At 35.9% G+C, this 22,790-nt stretch overlaps 1 protein-coding gene across 16 annotated transcripts in view; it reads left to right on the forward strand.

Annotated features, from left to right (window-relative positions):
* rap1gapa (RAP1 GTPase activating protein a) overlaps nucleotides 1-22,790 on the forward strand; it is an 87,916-nt gene that overhangs the window by 26,489 nt on the left and 38,637 nt on the right. For 12 of the 16 annotated variants that reach the window (XR_006158133.1, XR_006158134.1, XR_006158135.1 and 9 more), the window contains exon 2: nucleotides 8,177-8,212. Coding sequence is in view for 9 of the 16 variants with exons in the window: in XM_042750141.1 (XP_042606075.1) it covers nucleotides 8,177-8,212 (36 nt within the window). In the remaining 7 variants the exon portion in view is untranslated. Of the gene's footprint in view, nucleotides 1-8,176; nucleotides 8,213-9,547; nucleotides 10,392-21,402; nucleotides 21,568-22,790 lie in introns of those variants that run through there. The other 4 variants (XM_042750143.1, XM_042750144.1, XM_042750149.1 and 1 more) reach the window with 4 other exon arrangements.

Raw genomic sequence — 22,790 nt, forward strand, 5'->3', positions numbered from 1 at the left:
TTATGCAGGTTCAGCATGTGGATCTGCATGTGGACGGTCCCCTCAGGTGACCTCAGACTAAAATATGGAGTCATTTTCTAAATGAAGCCTGGTGATGCTATGTTGGCCCATCTCTCTGGCCTCATGAACTCTTAATGGAGTCTAATGAAATAAACAGCAGGCCCAGGCTTTGTCCCAGATCATGAAATGCTTTTCCTTTTTGTCTTTCTCTCTTTCCCTTAGTTTGGCACCTGGGTTGAGTCATAGGACTTGACTCTAGACGTCTCAAAAAGACTCTGAGTGGTCCCTGTTCAGAAACAACCATGTGGAAAAGCTACTTGTTTTGCAAGCAGTGTTGCTGATCACTGGTTTTTGGAGGTCAGCAGATTCTTTATGCCCAATTTCAATGGTCCAGTGTGGCAAAGAATGGTACATGGAGTGAACCGAAAAAAATTGAGAACACTGGAAAAAAATAAAAATAAATCACATTCAGAAATTGAAACAAATAATTAAATTTCACAAATAATTACAAAGAATTGGCAGGTAACACATTGAATTAAAAGTGAACCACTGAAGTAGATAGTATTTTTTTTTTTTTTTTTTTTTTGTAAACATACAATAATCTTTATTTTCTTCGAAAAAATATTTTTATAGTCTAATTGGTAATTGACCATTTCATGCCATTTTCCTTTGATTCTACAATGTTGGTTTGTACATATTTTTTTTAATTAACACAGATTTGTTAAATGACAAAGATTAAAGGTGCTTGTCAGCATTTGTTTTTCTAATCCACTGTTTGTTTACTGTGTGGCATTTTAAAGAGGCAGAACTGTTTTCATTAGGGTTTTGCTTTGCATTACAAAGACCATGTGTGCAGCTCTCGGGGGTCTTCGACCACTCATCCACCTCTCTCAACCCCTCTGTCCTTCATCTGATCTTTATCTGAATTTACAGTCACGTTCACATTCAGTGGCTGTATTGAAGACGTGACTGAAGATGGCTGGATTAATTTTAGTGTTATTTGAGGAGACAAAGTCTGTTGATTAGTTCTGAAGGGCACCTGTTAGACACTTCTAGTCACATAGATGGCTCATACATAACTCATTTTCAGCAGGGGGGAATTTGCTAAGAATGATTCGCACCAATAATAGCACTGTTTTTTTTTGAACATGCATGTCTTGTTTTAGCACCCGATTTACTAAAGTTAAAAGGTATCTGGTTTATGCCATTTAAAGGGGTCATATGATGCTGCTAAAAAGAACATTTTTTTTTTGTTTGGTGTAATTTGTTTTTGTGGTTTAAGGTTAAAAAAAAACATTATTTTCTACATACTGTACATTATTGTTTCTCCTCTATGCCCCGCCTTCTGAAAAATGGTTATTTGGTTTTGATAAGTGTGGTGTGTTGTTTTTGGAAGCTCATTGTGATTGTCCGAATGCCTCAAGTGTGTGATGGAAATGTTACGCCTCTTAACATACTGTGATTGCCCTGTCCGGCCGGAGCGACGAGACATAAACATAAAAACCATTATAAAACGTGATTTCTTGTCGTGTCTTCTTTTTGGAAGGCCAAACAAAGTAGTTTCGCTTTCTCAACGAAACAGCGTCACACACCGCAGCCTTGAGTGAGCAGAGGCTGAATGCCTAGAGTGTGCCACGGCTGGTTGAGTGAGCAGAGGCGGGCGGCTTGAGGTGGATTCTACGAAGGAGCATCCATTAGGCTTGCAGCAACCACATGTGATGACTCCGGGCTGGACTCCGCTTCATCCACAGTGAAAGCCCATTCTGCGATCCACAGTGCGAAGTTGATGTATTTCCTCAGCGACCAGCACGGATCAGCCCCAGGCATGACGAAGCGGATGTCGTCCTCTTTTGGAAGGCCAAACAAAGTAGTTTCGCTTTCACAGTGAAACACAAAGCGTCTATATGTCATTCTTTCTTTGCGTGAACATTTGGGCGGCATTATGCAAATCTTCCCACATACTGACGTAGATATGTGGGGGCGTGTTAGAATGAGCCATTTTAGGAGGGCGTGGCCTAGTCTCAACTTTTATAAAGAATATCTCTTTGGATTTGAGACTTCAGTCTTTGCAACTTTACAGATCTTCTTTATTCACCAAGAGCTTGTAACACTCCAAAGAGAAAGGAAAATTTGAATTCGCATCATATGACCACTTTAACATCACATTATCATAATTTGATCAATTGCTATTACTCATATTTGTATATAGAAAATATACACAAAATTTTTTATGATATAGTGTTTTTGTGAATTTAGAAATGTATCCGTAATATCTTATCAATTGCATATTGTACATTAAATTTGTGATGCCTAAATTTACGTGTAGTATGTAAAATGCCTGATTTTACTTTTTTATTTAAAATATTTTTAAAATAAATGTATGTTTATTTATTAAGGATGCACTTAATTAATCACAAGTGACAGTGAAGACATTTATAATTTTTTATGAGGGTATAGGCCTATACCAATTCACCTTTTCCATCACAGGAATAAATAACATATTTTTAAAATATAAAACAGTTAATTTAAATTGCAATAATATATCACAATATTAATGTTTTTAATTGAGTTTTTCATCAAATAAACGCAACCTTGGGGTGCATTAAAGACTTAATACATTAAAACAAACTGAAACGATCCCAAACTGAACAGTAGTTTGAGAAAATAGTATAGAGTTTTAATATTGTCAGTTTAACGGTTAATGGTTAATAAAAATAACTTTCAGCTTACCTGTATTTTAAGGATTTTAATTTTGCCGATTTTTTAGTAAATGCTGGGCCTAATATACATTTATTTAGTGAATTTACCTTTAAACAGCAGGTCAAATTTCCAAATGCTGTCATGCGTTTGATACATTCCAGCCCTGTGTGTCACATGACAGGTGCTGCTGCTGTTTTGATGGGTCTCTGCACCTGTGCAGTTTTGTAACAGCAAATGTGGACATTACAGCTTGGAGACACACTTCTGATGAAACCTGAAGAGCTGTGAGACGGTCTGCATGTGTTAAGGCACCCGCATACATTCATCTGGCTGTCACATTGTAGACTTGTGACTGGTACCACTGTGTCTCAGTACAGTACATCCACTGGACTGTTACTCTTTACTTTCTTTCAGTGGCAGCTTTCAGATGTTGAATGTTGATATCGAGGCCTGCTTTCACACTTTGTGGTTTGCATATGATGCCTAAATGTTTAACACTTTATTTTTTTTTTTTATTTAAGATGGAGATGTAAATGTATATGCGTGATGTTTATACACACGTTGTTCCTGTATTGTTCCTCTGTGTTTCACGTTTTTTTGATTCTTTATAATCTGATATATGTCTTATTTTCACTGTATTGTACAATATGCTTGCTGTACTGTGTATTCAATATTGTTAGTAAAGACATTCATAATTTTAGAAAAGATTTCCATTTCAAATAAACATAAAAATCTAAAATTCCTAGAAAAATAAAATAAAAAAAGGTACAGTTTTATATAAAAATATTAAGCAGCAGAACTGTTTTCAACATTGATAATAGAAATAAAGCACCAAATCAGCATATTAGAATGATGATGAAAAAATTAATAAAAATCAGCTTTTGCCATGGATTAAATTACATTTCAAAATATAATAAAATAGAAAACAGCTATTTTTAATTGTAATTAAAAATTTTATTAAATTAGTTGTTTTATGTAATGTGCAGTTCGACTTCCTTCATTATTTAATTCATTTTTGTTTTAATTAACACATTACATTGATGAAGTAATTTATTTAATTCTCATAACATCTGTAGGGTCGTGGAGATGCTGGAGCCTATTCCAGCATCTCGGGCCGCGGGCGGAGGAAACACCCCGGACAGATGGCCAGGCCATCAAAAGGCTAACACATATTCATAAACACATTTTATTTATTTATTTCAATTATTTATTTTATTCTCAATTACAGTACTTTATTTATTTTTAACGATTCTCGTTCCTTTGGAGTTGAACTGAACCATCAGTGGATGATGCTTGTGAATTGTGCTTTTCTTCAGTAGCCCTGAAGTGTTCGAGACATGATTTATGATGCATCTGCACCATGTTACCTTACCAGAGGCATCATAGGCTGTGTGTGATGGTCAACCAACTATTGTTAGAGCCAAGTCAGCTTTAACATTTGATTCAGTAAGTCACTGTATCCTGTGTAGCTCCTGTGTAAATATCCTCTCCGGCCTCAATATTGACAGTTTCCTCTGTATCTCGTACTGTACCACTCACTCACTCCGAAACCTTTATTGCAATGTTATAAATCTGAGCTAACACAACCTGCTCATTTAATATATTGTGTGTGCCCGCAGAGGTTTGAGGGCAGCAGTGGTACATTATTACATTAATTCAGAAGATCCTGACAGAAAGGGCCCCAGGCTCTCCACAGGGCTCAGGAAACACTCTAGTTTATGCTCAGAACCCTAGTGATGAATTATACATCCTTACTGTAGTTCCACAGTATAAGGAAACACAGACTTCCATGAACTGATATGTCTGAAATAATAATGTATTATCTATGATGTACTTTCAGTTAAATAGCAGTGCATTCAGTTACCCTGCATAACATTTATTTCTGCATGAAGCTTAACATCCATAAAGAAGGAAACTGTCAGACGTTGGCAAGATAAAGTTCAACGTTGAACCACCAAGTCACATTTTTTATTAATTTATAGGTGCAGATATTTCATTTGAATATTTGTGAAAGAATTGTGATGTCAAAAGGTCATTCATATATTCAGGCAAATATTTGACTTAGTGTGCGTTTAATACGTCTGTTAATTTTAGCCAGCTAATTACTTAAGTCTATCGCGCATGCCGTTGAACTGTAATCCCCTGTGGATATTTTGGCTCAGTCGAAGCTTTGTTTCAGAGTTTTACCACACCCAGACTCAATTTCCCCTTTATGAGGATTCTGTGCAACACGAGAGGAGGTGAACGTGAAAAAGAAAAAAAAAGTTTTATGATTCTTCTGTAGGCAGCTAACACATGACTGGAGTTCTGATATAGTCCTCATCCTTTTGTTGGCAGCTCAGATTTGTGACCATTGAACAGTTCATAAACATCATAAATCTTAAAGCGCGTGAATATTGCAAATAATAAAATGTATTAATCTGTCAAGGCATTATTTACGTACAGGTTGACGGCACCAATGTTCCCTGCAGGCTTCAGTAGTTTGAATCTGTCGTGGTCTTTTGGGTGCGTTTGAGTGATGTGCTGTTTATGTGTTTGAGCAGCTGGGGATTTTACTGTTTGTTTGCGGATATGAGGCTAGGCTAATTAAACTGGAGAGACTATGAGCGTCCCCACAACACAAACGTCAGAACTGACAGCAATTGTGTTTTGTAATCTACACAAAGGAAGTCTGTCTCCTTTTGTCAAACAGAGTGTGTGGATTGTTTGAGGATTGTGGACTGTTTTTATAAATGGATAAAATTATAAAATAAAAACCTACCAGCATACACACACACACACACACACAAGTGACCTTAAGCAACTTATTCAGCAGCTATATTTATTTGTGTGTGTGTGTGTGTGTGTGTGTGTGTGTGTGTGTGTGTGTGTGTGTGTGTGTGTGTGTGTGTGTGTGTGTGTGAAAATTGTATTCCAGTTTCAATTAAAAAAAATTAAGCAGAACTGTTTTCAACATTAATAATAATATGAAATGTTTCTTGAGCATATTTGAATGATTTCTGAAGGATCATGTGACTCTGAAGACTGGAGTAATGGCTGCTTTGCCAAAGGAATAAATTACATTTTAAATTATATATAAATGGAAAGCAGTTATTTTAATATTATTAGTAATTGTAATATATCACGGCAATACTGTTTATATATATACACACACACACACACACACATATATACATATGTATATGTGTGTGTATATATATATATATGTATGTATGTATGTATGTATATGTATATATGTATATGTATGTATGTATATGTATGTATATATGTATGTGTGTGTGTGTGTGTGTGTGTGTGTGTGTGTGTCACACACACACACACACACACACACACACACACATATATGTATTACAAAACACAAGTGTATATATATAACTGCAAAATTGGATTTATTTGTAAAATAGATTTGTTTATTGTGCAAAGCTGTTGAATCAGTTCATGAGGGTGAGTAAATGATCTTTTAACTAGGTAGTGAAGTGTGAACCGAAAGCGCATACTTTAGGCTTGATGCCCAAAGGCAACAGAGATTTGAGTCAAGGTCTTCTCTGTACTTTAGGTCACCTGCACTGAATGGAAAAATGTAGACAGCCTAATGTGTTTCAGTTTGGCTGAGGGTTAATTACTGAACCTACTGAACTGTTATCAGTGTTTGCTTTTGTTCCAGTAATGAAACTCTGACTTGTATTAAGGAAGCCATCTTTTGTCTCCTTTTGTAATACACAAACAATTCCAGACAAAAAACAAGCCGTGAGTCAAGCCATGAGTGAAGCTGTGAATGAAATGAAGCTCTGTGGCAAGATTGGTGTGAGACTCTTTCTCCTAAACAAAACACTGTGCTGGTTTTCGCCTTGAGAACTCATGAAAGCTGACTTCGATCTTGTGATTGACTGTTATTCATTTTGAATATTAAATCACAAGTGTCAACAGATAACGATTTGTGACACATTAGCATTGCTAGCAAGGCTAGTCAACAAATTATTGGCAACAGAGAAGGTGCATTAAAAAAAGGAAACAATCAACTTTCGTTTTGAAATCTCACACTGCCTCTGCTTTCTCAGTACCATCAAACATGTATGGACTTGAGGTGACAATATACTAAAAATAACAGGTAATGTAGTTTTCTTTTAGCACTGTACCTTTATGGAAACATCAGTTGATGTACTTGACTCTGAGTGCCACTAAAGGGGTCAGCGTTGAACATCAGCTGTCTTATTTGAAACGAGAGGCTGTCAGAGGAAAATCAACATCCGTGACATCGATTGTCCCCTTGTCTATTATGAGGAGGTGAGGCTGGATAGTGAATTCAAAGACCACTGTATAGCAGCTGTCAACAAAACACACACACAGCAGTGATGCTTTCAGTCCATTTACATTCTGTTAGTGCTTTTGTCTAAGAGCAACAACCCTGCATCTATTTCTAGCTCTATGAATCCTGATAGTATGCAGCCTAATCCATGACAGACAGGTTCCTGGAAAGATGGATTGCTGTAAATCTGTGGACACTACCGCCTGTCTGACTGAACGGGTTGAATGTGCACTTTAAGTAAAACACACTGGAAATATGAGAATATCTAAACAGCAGCAGGGGAAACACATACAGAACAACTGATATGTCTGGTAAATATTTTGTATGTACTGTATATCTTTTTATTTAACAGTGGCAGAGCATATTGCTTAGTTTAGTTTACTATTTAAATGTACGTCCCATGTGTTGTGCACAATGTGCAGTATAAGATGGTAAGCAGTTTTAATCTTCTGTGTTGCTGTGATGCATGTAAGAAGTGCAGATTTTGCACTGTAATTCTTTAGCTGACAAGCCAGTGTTGTATCACAACACCATCTGCTGGTGGCAGGATCACCCCTAAGTCAACATTTTCCCCACAGAGTAATGTGTGCTTGGCATAGGAGTGTATATTATATAGTTTATATATATATATTTTAATATTAATTTGTTTATGTATTTGATTGTTGTTTTTTTTGTTTATTTGATTGCTTTGAAATAAATGGATAGAAACAAATTATTCAAATCATTTTATTTCATTTGAAAAATAAAATAAATGCTATTTAATTCTACATGCGAAAAGGTCTTTAAAAACAATAAGAAAAACAGTATTACTTCCTCTATTACTGGAAAATTATTTTTTGAATAAAGACTAAATCATAAGCAATGAATATGACTCTAAATAGGGTATTTCTGAAAGGGACGTAATCAAAAACATTTGGGTTTCTGTGGAGTAATGATTATTTATTTATTTATTTTTGCACACAATGTTGGAATATGTTAAATTGGCTTTTTAGGATAGCTCCTAAAAAGTAAAAAAAAAAAAAAAGAAATTACCACACGAACGTCTGTGAGTATGGGCTGTAGTTTAGTTATTTGCGCAATCGGTTGTTTTATTTAGAGAGAAAACAGGTGCAAGGAATTGCCTTTAACTAAAATGTGTTTTTTTTTTTTTTTTTTTTTTTGTCATTTCAGAGTTGACAAGACATTTTCCAGAGCCAGGAGTTTGTGGTAAGTACAGTCTTTTTCATTTAGCAATGTCATAGCCTGAAACAGCCATTCCAGAAACCACAAGCTTTTATGCTGTTTTGCTCAAGGGTATCAGCCTGGACACAGTTACAGAGGAAAGACAATTTTCTCTCTGCTTTAAGTGACTTGGAAGGAAACCATTCAAAGGCCCTTTGGTGTTGCAGCTGCTTTTCCCTTCGTAATACCATTTAGATTTCATATTTAGCTTATTGCCAATATACGGATGCTGGTTTAAAAAACCTAATGTGCACCATTGAGAATTACATTTAGATTGAAATTTTAATTTAGTTTGAATTAAATTAAAGAAATCAAAGAGGATACAGAATTGATACAGTATTGTCTTTGAAAGTTTGACAATTTACACACTGAATTTTGAAGATTTATGGTTGAGTGGGTGGGTGGGTAGATAGGTACCCTAGTTTAAAAAAATGCCGTAATTTTATAAGTATACTAAGTATACTTCAAATCTATTATTGACATATCACTTAAGACTTACTGATATAAAATTATAATTAAACTTTATTTTGAGTCTTTATTACACAAAGCACATTTCTTAACATTATACCTAAAATGTGTTTTAATATCACTATTAATAAAGATTGTATGATCTCCATATAATATCAGTCTTTAAATGTAAGAGATTTAATGTGTACCGGAGGTATGCTTGCAATAATTCCACATTAGCACAATTATCTTTAGTTGGACCTCAGCACTACTTCCACAAAATTAAAGTGCATTAAACACAAAATTAGTTGTTCCAATTTAGCAAACTTTAAGTATTTTCCTGTGGCTCAGTAGTAGAGCATTGCATTAGCAGTGCAAAAGGTTGTGGGTTCAATTCCCAAGGAACACACATACTGGTAAAAAAAAAAAAAAAAAAATTTATATTGTATGGCCTGAATGTAATTTGATTTGTTTTTTGTATGTTTATTTTGTGTTATACCAAAGAACAATTGCAGGGGTTTTTTATTAAGCACATACATATGTGAATGAATTTTGTAGCGCACCTAGCACAAAATAAATAAGAACAATTGCAGGGTATTTCAAATATATTTTAGTATATATTTTAACTAAGATAGATAGACAAATGGATGATGGATAGACAGACAGATAGACCAATAGACAGGTGTATAGACAGATAGTTGATAGGAAAATAAGTTAGGCAGATAATTTTTAAATTCTAAGTTGTATACTGTTAGTTTTAACTCTGTATCTAAAATGTCAAGAGTCAAGACATGTGGGATTGTTTGACTCTGCTCAGAGAGTGTCACAAAGCCATACAGAGCGAGGACAGACAAATTAAATGTTTTCGATTCAGGCAGTGGTTTCTGGATGAGAATGGTCCGGAGTGCAGAGGACACACTGCAGCCCTGCTGCCTTGTTGCCACAGCGACGGGAGACAGCACTGCAGTGTTGGCAGGACAAACTGGCTGAGGCACACATGCGACACTCTCACACCCCTGTCTGTGTGAGTGAGAGTGTATGTGTGCTGGCAGGCTGTGTGTACAGGCCTGATCAGGATGCCAGGCGCAGATGGACAGCAGGCTGAAGGTCGGTCCTAACGAACCTACGGGATAAACCAGATTCCCGACTCCGGCATCCGTCCCTCTACGTGTAACCTCAGGACCCGGCCTGCATCAGTCTCCGCCTCTGTAGAAAACAGCCTGCAGGACAAGAGCCCTACCACGTCTATCCTTCCTCACTGTATTCTTCTGAAGGCACAGAGCAGTAGAGGACAACTTGAGGATTTCTTCATATTTACGGCAATCGCAGCCTTTAACATCACGCTTCAGTGGCTTTGTGATGGGACTTTGTCAGGTAGTCCATTTGCTGGAGTTGCAGTTTGTTTATATATTTTGGAACTTGTAATGAAAATGTATCTTTTTTTAATTCTAATAGTGTATATATAGTGGTGATAATTCATCAAAAAGACATGCAAATTTATGTATGAGACTTATTTTGAGTCTTTGAAAGAGACTGAGAGGAAGAGGATTCATTAGCTTGTCAGAGCGAGACAGGATTTGACTACTGTGATCCAGAATTAGGCCATAATCCCATCTGTAGGCCTGAGACCTTCAGGAAGGAAGACAGATCTCAATTAGCCTGGCACATCCACAATGCCTTGCTCTCCCTTTCGAATCAGGAGGCCGAAGAAGTTCTGGTGAGTTTGCATTCAGGAAGGTCTTTCAGTGGCAGATCTGAATATGAAAAGAAAACAATGTAAATATTTTGCAAGCGGCGCAGCGAGTGTTTGTTTAGTGGTCATTATATGCGGACTGTAGTCTTGGACGTGGCATACATTAGCATGAATGGATTTAGATTGGTTTGCTTAATGAAGGCACCTTGCTTAGCGTCACAAAGCAATCTATGCACAGATCAAGCAGGAATGCTTCCATATTCAGCAATGATGCTGCATTAGAGGAATGGAACTGCTTACTGAGTGTGAATCAAGACACTTTTATCTGTTGATAAGGAATCTTTATCTCCCTGTCTCTTTCACTCACACTTTCTCTATCTCTTTTATTCAGACTATTTCTCTTTCTTTGGTACATATGGGCAGTCTAGGTCTCTGTCATTAGGGCCTTTCGCACCACTTTAGTTCCAGAACTAAATGTACAGTATTAAAGTATTGGGACGATTTTGCACGAACTGTTTCCCAGTACCATTTAAAGGGTTACATTTGCACAGAGAGTGTGTTATGTACGTATACATAAAGTGATTGAAAGTATGGAAAGGAGGACTAAGAATCTCCAACGACAACTGGCAGTGCTACAATTGCTACAAGTGCCTGCACTTCAGCGTCCGTATATTTATTGTTGTTCGTCATACTTGCGAAATAAGTTGACACAATGTTTACAGTATGTTACACAGCGTTTTAAATCATGGCGGGTGAGGGTGTTTTCGTACACGTCTGACCAATCAATGTCTACTTACAGTACGTCACGGGTAGTACCACTTTTGCTGGTACTAATTTGGTTAATTTGGTTCTCGAAAAAGGCAGTCCTGTACTAAAATCGCACCCAGTTCCTGCGGTGCGAAAATGCCCAAAAGTGAGTAGTTCCACAATTAGTTCTGGTACTATGAAAAGGTTCCTGCGGTGCAAAAGGCCCTAATACAGTATGTGCATATAGCAGCATCAGGTTTAGGTCTTGGGATAAAGATGGCATGAAATTGCCTGACTAGCATAGTTTTTGTTCCTGTGTTGATGTATTTGAGCCATGAACTTTGCTTTTTTTTAGTAGATGGTCCAAAAATAAAGGTTCCTAAAGGGTGTTTTTGCAGTGATGCCCTGGAAGAACCATTTTTGGTTCCCAAAAGAACCTTTCAGTGAACAGTTCCTAAAAGAACCATTATGAAGAAAAAATTAAAAATCTAAAGATCCTTTTTCGACTATAAAGAACCTTTTCTGCATTTGAAAGGTTCCATGGAAGGTTCTTCACAGAGCTACTGATGCCAGTAAAGAACCTTTTATTTTTAAGAGAATAGATAGATAGATAGATAGATAGATAGATAGATAGATAGATAGATAGATAGATAGATAGATAGATAGATCGATCATTTGATTTCATTTTTTTGGGTGAACTTTCCCTTTTGGTTTGATGCAATATCAAACTCCAAACCTTCTCTTTCTCCCTCAGGTAAATGAATGTGCCAGCTGCATGTTTTGCAGCTCTGATGCATATAGTCCTCCTCTACACGACAGCATCCCTAATACCAGGCCAGCGCTAAATCCAGAAGCACTTAACGCACAATACGCCACTCAGATTACAGGCTGCTGGTCCCACACTATATCTAACCCCATCTCAGGTCAGCTAAACCCATTCAAGGTCCAGAGAGACTCACCTCTCTTCCTGTAGTGGAAATAATACACATGCTGTATATTTTTCCCATTAACTCAGTGGACTTTAGCTACTTGCTTTCATTAATCTCCGAATGACCTGCGGCTATGAGAAGGCTGCTGACATTCTGAGGAGAGGTTTGAAAGCAATCAAGTGTCTTTCCTGTTGCCCTTTTTACTTCCCTAACATCAAAGAGACATCCCTGGCTTTGATAAAGTATCTCTGAAAAAAGTGCAGAAATATGTCATGTCAGTACGGAGTGACAACAGTTCATTTTACTCTTCTTTCATCACAAAGTGCAGGTGTCACAGTGAGGAAAGACATGGTTTCCTCAGACTTTCTGCTTTTAAGTCAAAGTCCATCTTTTCTTCTGGGAGTATGCTGCCATAGTGTCCTATTTTGCTTTATATAATTGAGCACGTTTGTCTAACCGATGTTGAGCCGAGTTCTGTCTGGTGTTATTAAATGAGACAGAGATATACGGAGGCTGGTTTAAAATAATACAATGAGCCATTAAGAGCACACAATGTCCTTCTGTCCCAGACAGCCTGCTGGGAAACAGGTTGTATCTGATGAGATCGATAGAGCAGAGCGATGTCCACCGGTGCAAGCACCCGCACACAGTCATACATAGACATTGGTGGATTGTTTTTACCATAGGCTGTTGTTTTTTTTTTTAAGCCCTGTTTTGGCAATTATGGTATATTCAAGTCCCCCTGAGATGTTTGTATTTACAAGTTTGTGTCATCAGAATCCCTGCATGTCATCAGGTGCATTTAAATCACTTGCAGAAGATGCCGATATACCTTTTCTACTAAAAAAAATTTTTTTTTTTACTCCTAGAATGATGAAAAGTGCAGGTGCTGTAAACTGAATATATCCTCTACAACTATTGCGTCCCCCATGTATTTTCACTGACGCCTCCCCAAATCAGAAACATTAAGTTTCCCAGTCTTAATTACAAATTTGTGTTCATGTGTGTTCTACTCATAAATACGATAATTTGGACATGAATGCACTATTGGTTGTGTAAGACAGGAACAATGGCTGCTACTTCTGACTCCAGTTGGTGTGTATTTAATATTAATATTTCAAATTACCCATTTTATCTAAAAATAAAATAAAAAAAATCACAAAACATTTGCACTTTATATTTAATAAAGGCATCAGTACTGATGTTATTGATTTATAATTTAAAATTAGGGTGCGATTGTAATCTGCCCATTGTTGGTGGTATAGATTTCTCCAAGATTTGTGTATCTTCTAATCTTAATATTACTCATGTCAAAGTTGTTACTTAGTACCTACTGAAAATAGCAGTACATTTTTTTTATATTCAACAAGTTAAGTTCCTGTATACATTCATTTATGGAATAGAGCTGCTTGAACATTCTTATAAATCTCCTTTTGTGTCCATAGAACCAAAATCATACAAGTTTGCAGTGACATAAGTGTGAGTAGACAAAACTTTCAGAACTATAGCTTCACTTCCTCTAAATGAGTCTCAGAGAAGCAGAATGTTCTTCAGTCCTCTCTTTTGTCTGCATAATGATGCTCCTGAGATGTTTGAGAACTTCCTGAGTGATCTGCTTTCTGCCAGACTCTGTGCTCCACCACAGTTCAAAGTTGTAGAGCAAAGAATTAGGCTCCGTTCTAGTTTAGGGCTATATTTGTTTAGTTTTTCACAGTATGCATGCACAAGAACTCCATACAGGTGAGTTTGCTTGATCTTTCACACTACTGTATCTGTGTGTGTTTATGGGAACCTATCGGCTAGAGTTTCAAGGAGAAGGGAGGAGAGAGCTGTCAAACTCAATCAGCCCAAAGTGTCTCTGTATGTCTCTTACATGCAACTGCCTGACTAAATATAGCAGCAATGTGACAAGCTAGTCACTGATTCTCTAAGACAACATTTATAAATGGAAACCCATCAAAATCAAACGGCACACGAAATGCGTATTAAAAACAGCATTTGCAGAAATATGCATATTTAGAAACCCTTATGGTGTATGAAAAAGCTCTTTTATGATGAAAACACTTTGGTGAAGTCTTACTGTTTCTATTAATCACATACAACATCACCGTTGGGTGATTAATTTGTTTTGTAAAGATGCTTGTCTGCATGTTTAATCCATATCTCTGTCACAATAATAATCTGGGTATAATGACTGTTATCAGATTGTCAGAGAAAGCCTTTAACAATGAGAAGATAGGTCATCATTGTTCATACACACACATGACTTTTGTGGCATAGTGACAGTTTTCTATACAGTCGCTATATACTGTAGTAACAGAGTATAGGAAACAGCATGAACTTCAGTGTGAAGGATGAGTGCCCTTTTTAAAGCATAGTAGCATTAACTGAAGCTTGTGCATTTGTATGGTTAATGGAGAGCAGCAATAGTCAAGGGATGCATGAATACGCTCCCATGGGTCATAAAATTGTGATTATGCAATATTGTCACAGTTTAAGGCAGAAGATTCATTGACACAGAGTTTTGAGTCACAAGTATTTTGTTTTTAAAAAGGAATGGCATTTAAATTTATGAGCAGACCTAGTCAGCATTTCTCCAAGCTTCTTCAACATTTGTACAGGCAATAACTCTAATACCCATTTAAGCCTTTTGCTCTATTTCCATTGGATAAGGTATCATATTTTCCCAGAAGCTGTTTTGTAAAAAGATTCAGCAAATTTGCTAAAATTCTAGAAAAGACAGAGATATATCCACACCACTCTTTTTTGCTTTTTCAGCTCACGCTGAGATCTCTATAGAGGGATAGTTAAAGTGAAATGATGATGGCCTGGGCCTCGGGGAAAGCAGCTAGTTTATCAGTGTGGATATCAGCACTCATAAAAATATTAGACCCGAGCATGCTGTGATGTACAAGTTCCTCCTCCTCAAACTGAAGCTGCCCATTTGGGTTTATTCCATCAAAATACCTTCAGGGCCAGAGGCACCATGGGGTGTTCTGATGGCAGAGACATGGGGAGATGAGAGGCATGTCAGATTGATGTGCCATGCATCAAAGCTCAGTCCAAGCTCACTTCTGGAGGTTCTGGCAGGCAGACACTCATCTGACCCATTACAGACTCAGTAGGCAGGCAGCTAGTGGAGGGCATTAGCTGTACCCACAGAAAAAGACAGTTGTGGTGGTCACGTTTGGAACACTAAGATGAGAAAAAAAATTGAATTAAATTTTATATAAAAATAATAATTTGAATTTCTGATTTTTTTTATGTAAATATGCTATAATGAGTACTGGGGTTTCTTAAAATAACTTATGGTAATATATAAAGCATTATTTATTTATTTATTTATTTTAAATACATGTAATGTATATACTTTTACACACAGTCACTCGCATATAACATTTTAAATATTTTTTTATTATAAAAATATAAATGAAATATAAATGCAAAAGTCATAGTTAATTGTTTGTAAATGCAAAAAAGAAGTAAAAGATTATATTATAGTGAGTGCTGGAATTTCTTAAAAGAATGTATGATTTATTTATATATATATATATATATATATATATATATATATATATATATATATATATATATATATATAGCATTATGATTATATTTTTCTGAAATACAAGTCTATTTTTCTATTTTTTTGTAAAAAAAATATTCTATAGTGAGTTCTGGGGTTTCTTAAAAGAATTTAATAACATTGGTTATAATTAATATATATTTTATATATATATATATATATATATATATATATATATATATATATATATAACAATTATGCAGAAATATATATAATAAAATAATGATAAAAAATATTTAAATGTATAACAATTATGCAGAAAAATATAAACAATTTTCTACTATATATATATATATATATATATATATATATATATATATATATATATATATATATGATATTTGTGGGACATGGATAAAGATCCCACAAAACTGCTCAGATCCTCAGGATGCTGTTGCTGCTTCTGGCCTTGGTAGGTTGAGGAATGTCAGTGTCAATAGTAGCCAGCTTAATATCAGAGCAGCAACCTGTGCTCGCCTCAGACACCCTTCTTACTGTCATCCTCTGGGGTCTTTCTTAAATTTTCTGCTGTTACAGGAACCGTCTGCAGTAACCTGATAGGTTTGTACTTTTTCTAGTTTTCTTTTGAATAGGCCCTCTTAGAGTAGATTTACTCCAGACAGTTTGCATCAAAAGAGATGTTTGCAGAATTCAGAATTTAAATCTCTGAATAAGTTTCATAACAATATTTTAAATAGTTGTTGTCAACATGAAGGAAGTAGGAGGAAATCTCAGATGCTGCTGCTTGAGATTTTAGCAGGGCCAGCTGGGGGCAGGTGATATATAGCTGTTCTCCATCTGTGTCCTCCTGGGGTGGGTCATTAGGGTTTTCATACACTGAGCCAGGGAGAGAAGGGGAGACTTTAATTGCTGTAAATGGTGTTTTGGGTTCATGGGTTCATCAGACACCTCATTCGCTCTCTCTCTCTCCCCAGCTGAGAGAAGCTCTGAGTCATGGTACATGCTCTGGAATTCACATTCTCTTTTTGCAAAAACAAAGATATTAATAACTGCTCAGTAGTGACAGTGGTCTGTTTAGTAATTATGTGAATGGTTTAACCCAGTGGCTCTCAACTGGTGGTTCATCAGGGAAAACGATGAATATAAACCAGAAAATGCAATATAATTATGCACAGTTAGGATATTTGCAAAACTTTATCAGTATTTTAGAGCGAGTTCATGTGTCACATGATGGACCTAGATTAATTAGATAGATGCCATGTATAGATTGTATGAAATGCCCTCATCCTCAAAAACCATAAACCGAACTACACAAAGAAATTATAAGTCAGACTACATTTAAATCACATGCAGCAAGGATGAACATGTAGATGGTTTGTTTTGTTCTGTGAATTATTGGGGAATCATGAAACTTGCAATTCAGCAGACATTTAAAAACAGAACATATGTATGTAATTTAAAAATGTGTGTGTATACATATAAACTGTATATAAACTTATTTATTTAAAATAATTAAATATATTAAAATAGAAAGCAGTAATTTTAAATTGTAATAATATTGCTGTGTTTTCCACTTGCTGTCCATATAATTTCATGGTCTTGAAAATCATTTAACTTAATTTGTATAAATTATGCTGTGTTAGTACAGGAGATCAAATAGAATAGGTGAAGGACATACTGCCTTTGTATTCTTTTATCGTAAATCCTAAGCATGTCTTGCTGTGGAGGTTCCTCAGTGGATTGGAAGTGAATAAATGTGATTGATGTCTCCATGTTGCTTTGGGGGGATTAAGAACATACAGTAGGCTTATATATACTAGCCACTTTGTTAAAGGAAAATCAATGTTTATAGATAATGAAGTGCAAGGGCTGGCTGCACCTGCTAATTTGGTGGGTGGAGTCCAACATAAATAGGTGTCGTCTTCCCAAAGGGTGTTTCCATGTCAATGGGATCTTTAAATCCTGTGTGTTTCTAGAATTTGTTTCCTGGTCACACAGCACCAGGCCTTCATGAGTTACATCATTCTGCCCCTGAGAGGATGAAAACATGTCACTGCATCATGTGATGCACTTGTCATCCGGCCCCTCTACGACCACACATTACTAGACCACAGTTTATATTATGGCTAAAAATGAAAAGCCATCATCTGACTTATCCAACAGCCAGATCATGCAAATTGTTTAGAGGTGAGATGTGTTGCCTCTGTGGGGAATGGGAATGTTTTTTTTTTAAAGCTAACCACCCACACAAGAGATGAGGTCAGTGGCAGCAGTTGTGATCCTGTTGTGTAAATGTTTTGAACATGACTCAGTTTGGCTTCGGTGGAGCTAGTGCTAATCTGAGTAATGTTTTCTTCACAAATGCATATGGGAACTGGGGAGGGGGAAGGGATAGAGAGCAGGGGGTCTACTGAGGTTATGCTGCATGAATTTGTCCTAAAATATATGCAGATGAGTTTTGTGGCAAAGGTGATGTGATATTTGTTCTGGGCTTTATTTTTGTTTTGTTTATTGTTTTGTTTGCTTTTGTTTTGTAGCTCAGGGTTTTGTTTTGTTTTGTTTTGTTTTGTTTTGTTTTGTTTTGTTTTGTTTTGTTTTGTTTTGTTTTGTTTTGTTTTGTTTTGTTCGGGGCTTTAGTTTTGTTCAGGGCATTTAGTTTAGTTTATACTGAACAGCTAAAACAGTTCAGTATAAACAGACATTGGCTTGAAAATAAGGACACGATGTGCAAAACTGATTTGTTTTTAAATGTTCATATCTGAGATTGGTAGTTCTTTGCAATTTCGACAAAATTCAGTTGTTCAGAGCTTAATTTTTAATTTTTTGAATATTGTTTTGTTTCCCTTTTGCTTTTGCTTTGTAGTTCAGGATGGTTTGTTTTGTTCAAAGCTTTAGTTTCATTTCTGTTTTATTAATTTAAGCTTTAAGCCTATGACAGTTCAGATAAAACAGTTCAGTATAAACAGGCATCGGCTTATAAATAAAGACAGTGCAAAACTGATTCGCTTTTAATGTTCAATCCATTATATCTGATACTTAAGATTATTACAAGTAGTTCTTGTAATTTTGACAAAGTTTAGTTGTTCAGAGCTTTATTTTGTTGTTATAAGTTTAGTTTAGTTTAGTTTAGTTTAGTTTAGTTTGGTTTTGTCTAACTGATGCTTCAAAGATCACAAGTAGTTTGTGAAGTTTGGACAAAACTATGACAAAATCTATGTCAGGAACATGAGTAACATTCTGTTGGTATTGTATCGGCAAAATTTAAAACAACGTTTGCAAAGCATAGAAATCTAGACTGTAATCATTGATGTACATTGTACAATGTAGTGACATTAAAGCCAAAATTACTTTCCTGAAACTTTTTTTTTTATTATTTCAAATGAGAGAAAGAGAGGAACAGAATGAATTCCTTCAAGATTTTCCTCCTTCCCTGTGCTTAAGTTAGGGTTGTCACATTATTATTCATATAGTCTAAGTCATTTTGGATTATCATTTGAATAGATTAATATTCTTGGAGTATTCAGGCATGCATTTCAGGAGGAAGAGTTTTTAGTATGCCTTTATAAGTCAGAACAGCACAATGTATTAGTAATGTGCTGTGCATGTAAGTGTTAGCCACATTCAGATGCACCTAAAAGCTCACCTACACACCAAACCAAGTATCGTTTTGAGATCTTGTGGTGTATGTGATTCAGTTGACAATTTTAATGTGCCAAATATGTCTTTAGTCTGAGTCACTCTGCTTTTGTGGTTTTGTCTTTGTTTCCCTAAAGACAGATACTGAGACAGGAACAGGATCTATTTTATAGCAGAAAAACAACTTTTTCTCTGAGGCTGTTGTCTAGACTTTCTAACTGACCTCTGTTTTAAGATAATTTTTTGTGCTGTTCTCCACCTCTCTGAGGGCAGATGGAGATGCAGAACACCTGCGAGGCTCAACGGCCATCATTAGAAGAGGTTTAAGTTATCAGGGAGAGTTAGAGATCAGATATGAGCATGACAGCTTCTGGGCAGTTTGAAAGGCAACACCAAGTGTGGGATGACACATTTAACCTGGGTGTGGATTAGGAGGAAAAAATGCAATAGATTTAGACTTTTTTTTTTTTTTTTTTTTGAAATTCTTTGAGAAATACACAGAGCAGTCAGATTAGGTCTCGTAAAGTAAGATGCCCTTCAATAAAAAGCACTGGACGTTATATAGGATGTGGAATGTCCCAAAGAGCAATACTCTGACAGAAAATTACATTAGGTAAGGAATATCATTTACATGCTTTCGTTTTTAATTTTTTAGTAAAAATATTAATTAAATATATCTTTGATATTAGATGACTTACAATAAAATAACTTGAATAATCATGTAAAAAAAATTGATAGAAAGACTGTTTTTGATTTATATGTTGTCTTTTTATCTGCTATCTTCAACATCTTATTCATATTCTAATAACATCTCTTCCAGTTTAACGTGATCTTCTTTATTCTCTGAATGGGAAGTTGTACATGAGCTGTGTGTTTTCAGCTTTCCGAGGCCAGCAGATTATGCTCACTGATTACTACAAAACATGTCTCTCAGAGGGGTAGAAGATTTCCTTCTAATCCTGCATTATCTCTTTGAATTATGCTGTGGACAGCAGTATTTTGCTGTCATATGGTACACATGTGTTGTGTTTGCAGACGTCTGATGCAGTGAGTTGCTATCTGTGTGTTTAGCTGAGCATATCTGATATTTTGTAGGAGCATCTTAAAGAAACAGTTCACTAAAAATGGGTATTCAGTTCAGCCTTATGTTGTTCTAAGCCTGTATGACTAGATCTTTTCAATGGATCAGCTCATCTAGCTCATAATTGGAATATAGCACATTATCGGACAATTTCTATGATATACACCTATGGCATTATTTATAATTTATTATATCAGTCTAATTCAAAATTTATGCAGGCCTATAATTTGCTGAGTAGGCTACCAAATTAGGATATTCAACTGATATCTGAAGGATCATGTGACACTCAGGACTAAAATTCAGCTTAGCCATCATAGGAGCAAATTACATTTTTAAATATATTAAAATAGGAAACAGTTCTTTAGATTGATGTTTTTATTGTATTTTTCAAAAGCAGCCTTGGTGAGCATAAGAGTCTTCTTTAAAAAATATAAATTAAAATATCAATGATTTCATAGCCTATTTTAGGTTCACACATTACATTACACATATGTGCATTATCTTTTTTAGTGTGTTGCATGGAAGAAAGGACGTCATATAGGATTGAAATTAATAAATGATTAAGAATTTCCCTTTAATTGTTCTATCTGTGGACCATGTGTGCCGTCACCCTCTGATGTGACAAGCCGGAATGCTCTGTCAAGAAACTTCCTGTATTTAACTTCCATATTGTATTTATAAGTAAACTACCACTGTTTCCGTGGTTTCCCATTCATTCATCTAATCCACTTCCTATACATTAAGTGCTTTTAATAGATCCTTAACTTAAGAGAAACAAGCTCTTGAATAAACCCCCTGGAGGCTCAAGAGCGGATGTCAGGAACAGACAAAGAGAAATTTGTTTAAAAAAGCATGTAAAGGTATAGGATTACAGTTTTTAAATGGGACATAGGACATCATTTGTTAGTGAATTGTTGGCCTGAGCAACAGTCTGTGATGGAGAGGTGTGCTTTTAATTAAGGGAAAGCACGATGAATGCAAATTACAGCCCCATCAGACAGCTCAGATGGACAGCCCTCAGTGTTTGAGCGAGCGGGGGAGGGGACGGGACGGGTGCGTAAGAGCGCAAACGGGGAGGGTAAGAGACACGTAGAAAGAAGAGAGGGGAAAAGAGCAGTAGAGTAAGAGCAAGCGAGCGATACAGCCAGGCAACAAATGAAGTGATAGTGGGAGGATCAATGCTTCTAGCAGGTGTGCGACTGACTTGAGAGGCTCACCGCTGCAAGACGATAGAGGAGATCCTACATCCTTCCACACGCAGTGAGTAAAAGCACTGTATATGTGTACAGGAATATGAAGTGTCACAGTTGTACGGGGTTTGGTGTGTCTGGCATACGGCGTGAGATTTGGTGAGATGGCCAGAGCATCTGGCAGGTGTGTGGCGCATGAACGGTGACATGTAGAATATGCTTTTAGAGATGAGCAGATTGGCAGAGTCTTCATTAACACATTTAGAGGGATGCTGGGAAAGACAGCAATGAGTGTGTTTGCGAGCATAAGTGATGTTTGTTCACGGCTCATCGTTTACAATTAACTTCTTAACGGATGACCTACCAACCTCTTTAGTCGTGCTCCGAGCTTCAGCGCTCTGGAATTGACTTGTGAGCTTTTAGTGCATTGTACTTTTCCCCAGCACCACATTTGAGACTGTAGTTCATATTTCATTAGTCTCTCCTCCTTGTTTGTGCATTTCATCCTGCATCTGCTGTGGTTACTCAAACTCGCTGAAGACAGAGGTGGGATGCTAATGAAACATTGCTGCGTGGCAGAACCCCAGGAGTGAATGGTTTACGTAAATTCACATGGAACTGCACTCCTCTCAATCACAGACTTTAAATATCTGATTTACTCTCAATCGAACTTGGCTCAAGAGGAAATCAGAGGAGAGGCTGGGGTTTCATTTGAGTCTTTAGATATTAGCAGCCGAAAGGAAAATGATTTCATGTCTTCAATCGACAATTCAGATGTTTAATAATTCAGATGTTTAATAAGATACAAATTATAGATTGATGTGTATTATTAATTCATCTGCCTGGAGGTTTTTTTTTTTTTTTCATTAATGTTAACTTAACTTGATGCTTTTGTCTAAGACTGATGCACCACTATTAAAATCTGTGGTCATACCATTAAACATAATTATATACAATTATGATTCTTAATTAAAATAATTATTAAAAATTGATGTCATTTTCATGGTCTGTATTTAAATGTGATACTGTTTTGTCTAAATAGAACAACAAAAAATTCTAAAAACTTCATTTTAAATAAAAAAATTTACGCATCAATTATGTATAGTATAAAATGGATATTTATTTTAAAATTGGCAAAAAATATATTTAACATTTTAAAATGATTATTGTTTTAAAAGATTAATTTTAAGTGAGTGTTATTAATGGAAAAGGTGTGTTTTAATTATTATATATAATTGATTATATATATATATATATATATTATAACACTTATAAACACTTCTTCTGTTTGTC

This window comes from Cyprinus carpio, chromosome B23, assembly GCF_018340385.1.
Source record: "Cyprinus carpio isolate SPL01 chromosome B23, ASM1834038v1, whole genome shotgun sequence".
In the NCBI taxonomy this organism is placed as follows: domain Eukaryota; kingdom Metazoa; phylum Chordata; class Actinopteri; order Cypriniformes; family Cyprinidae; genus Cyprinus; species Cyprinus carpio.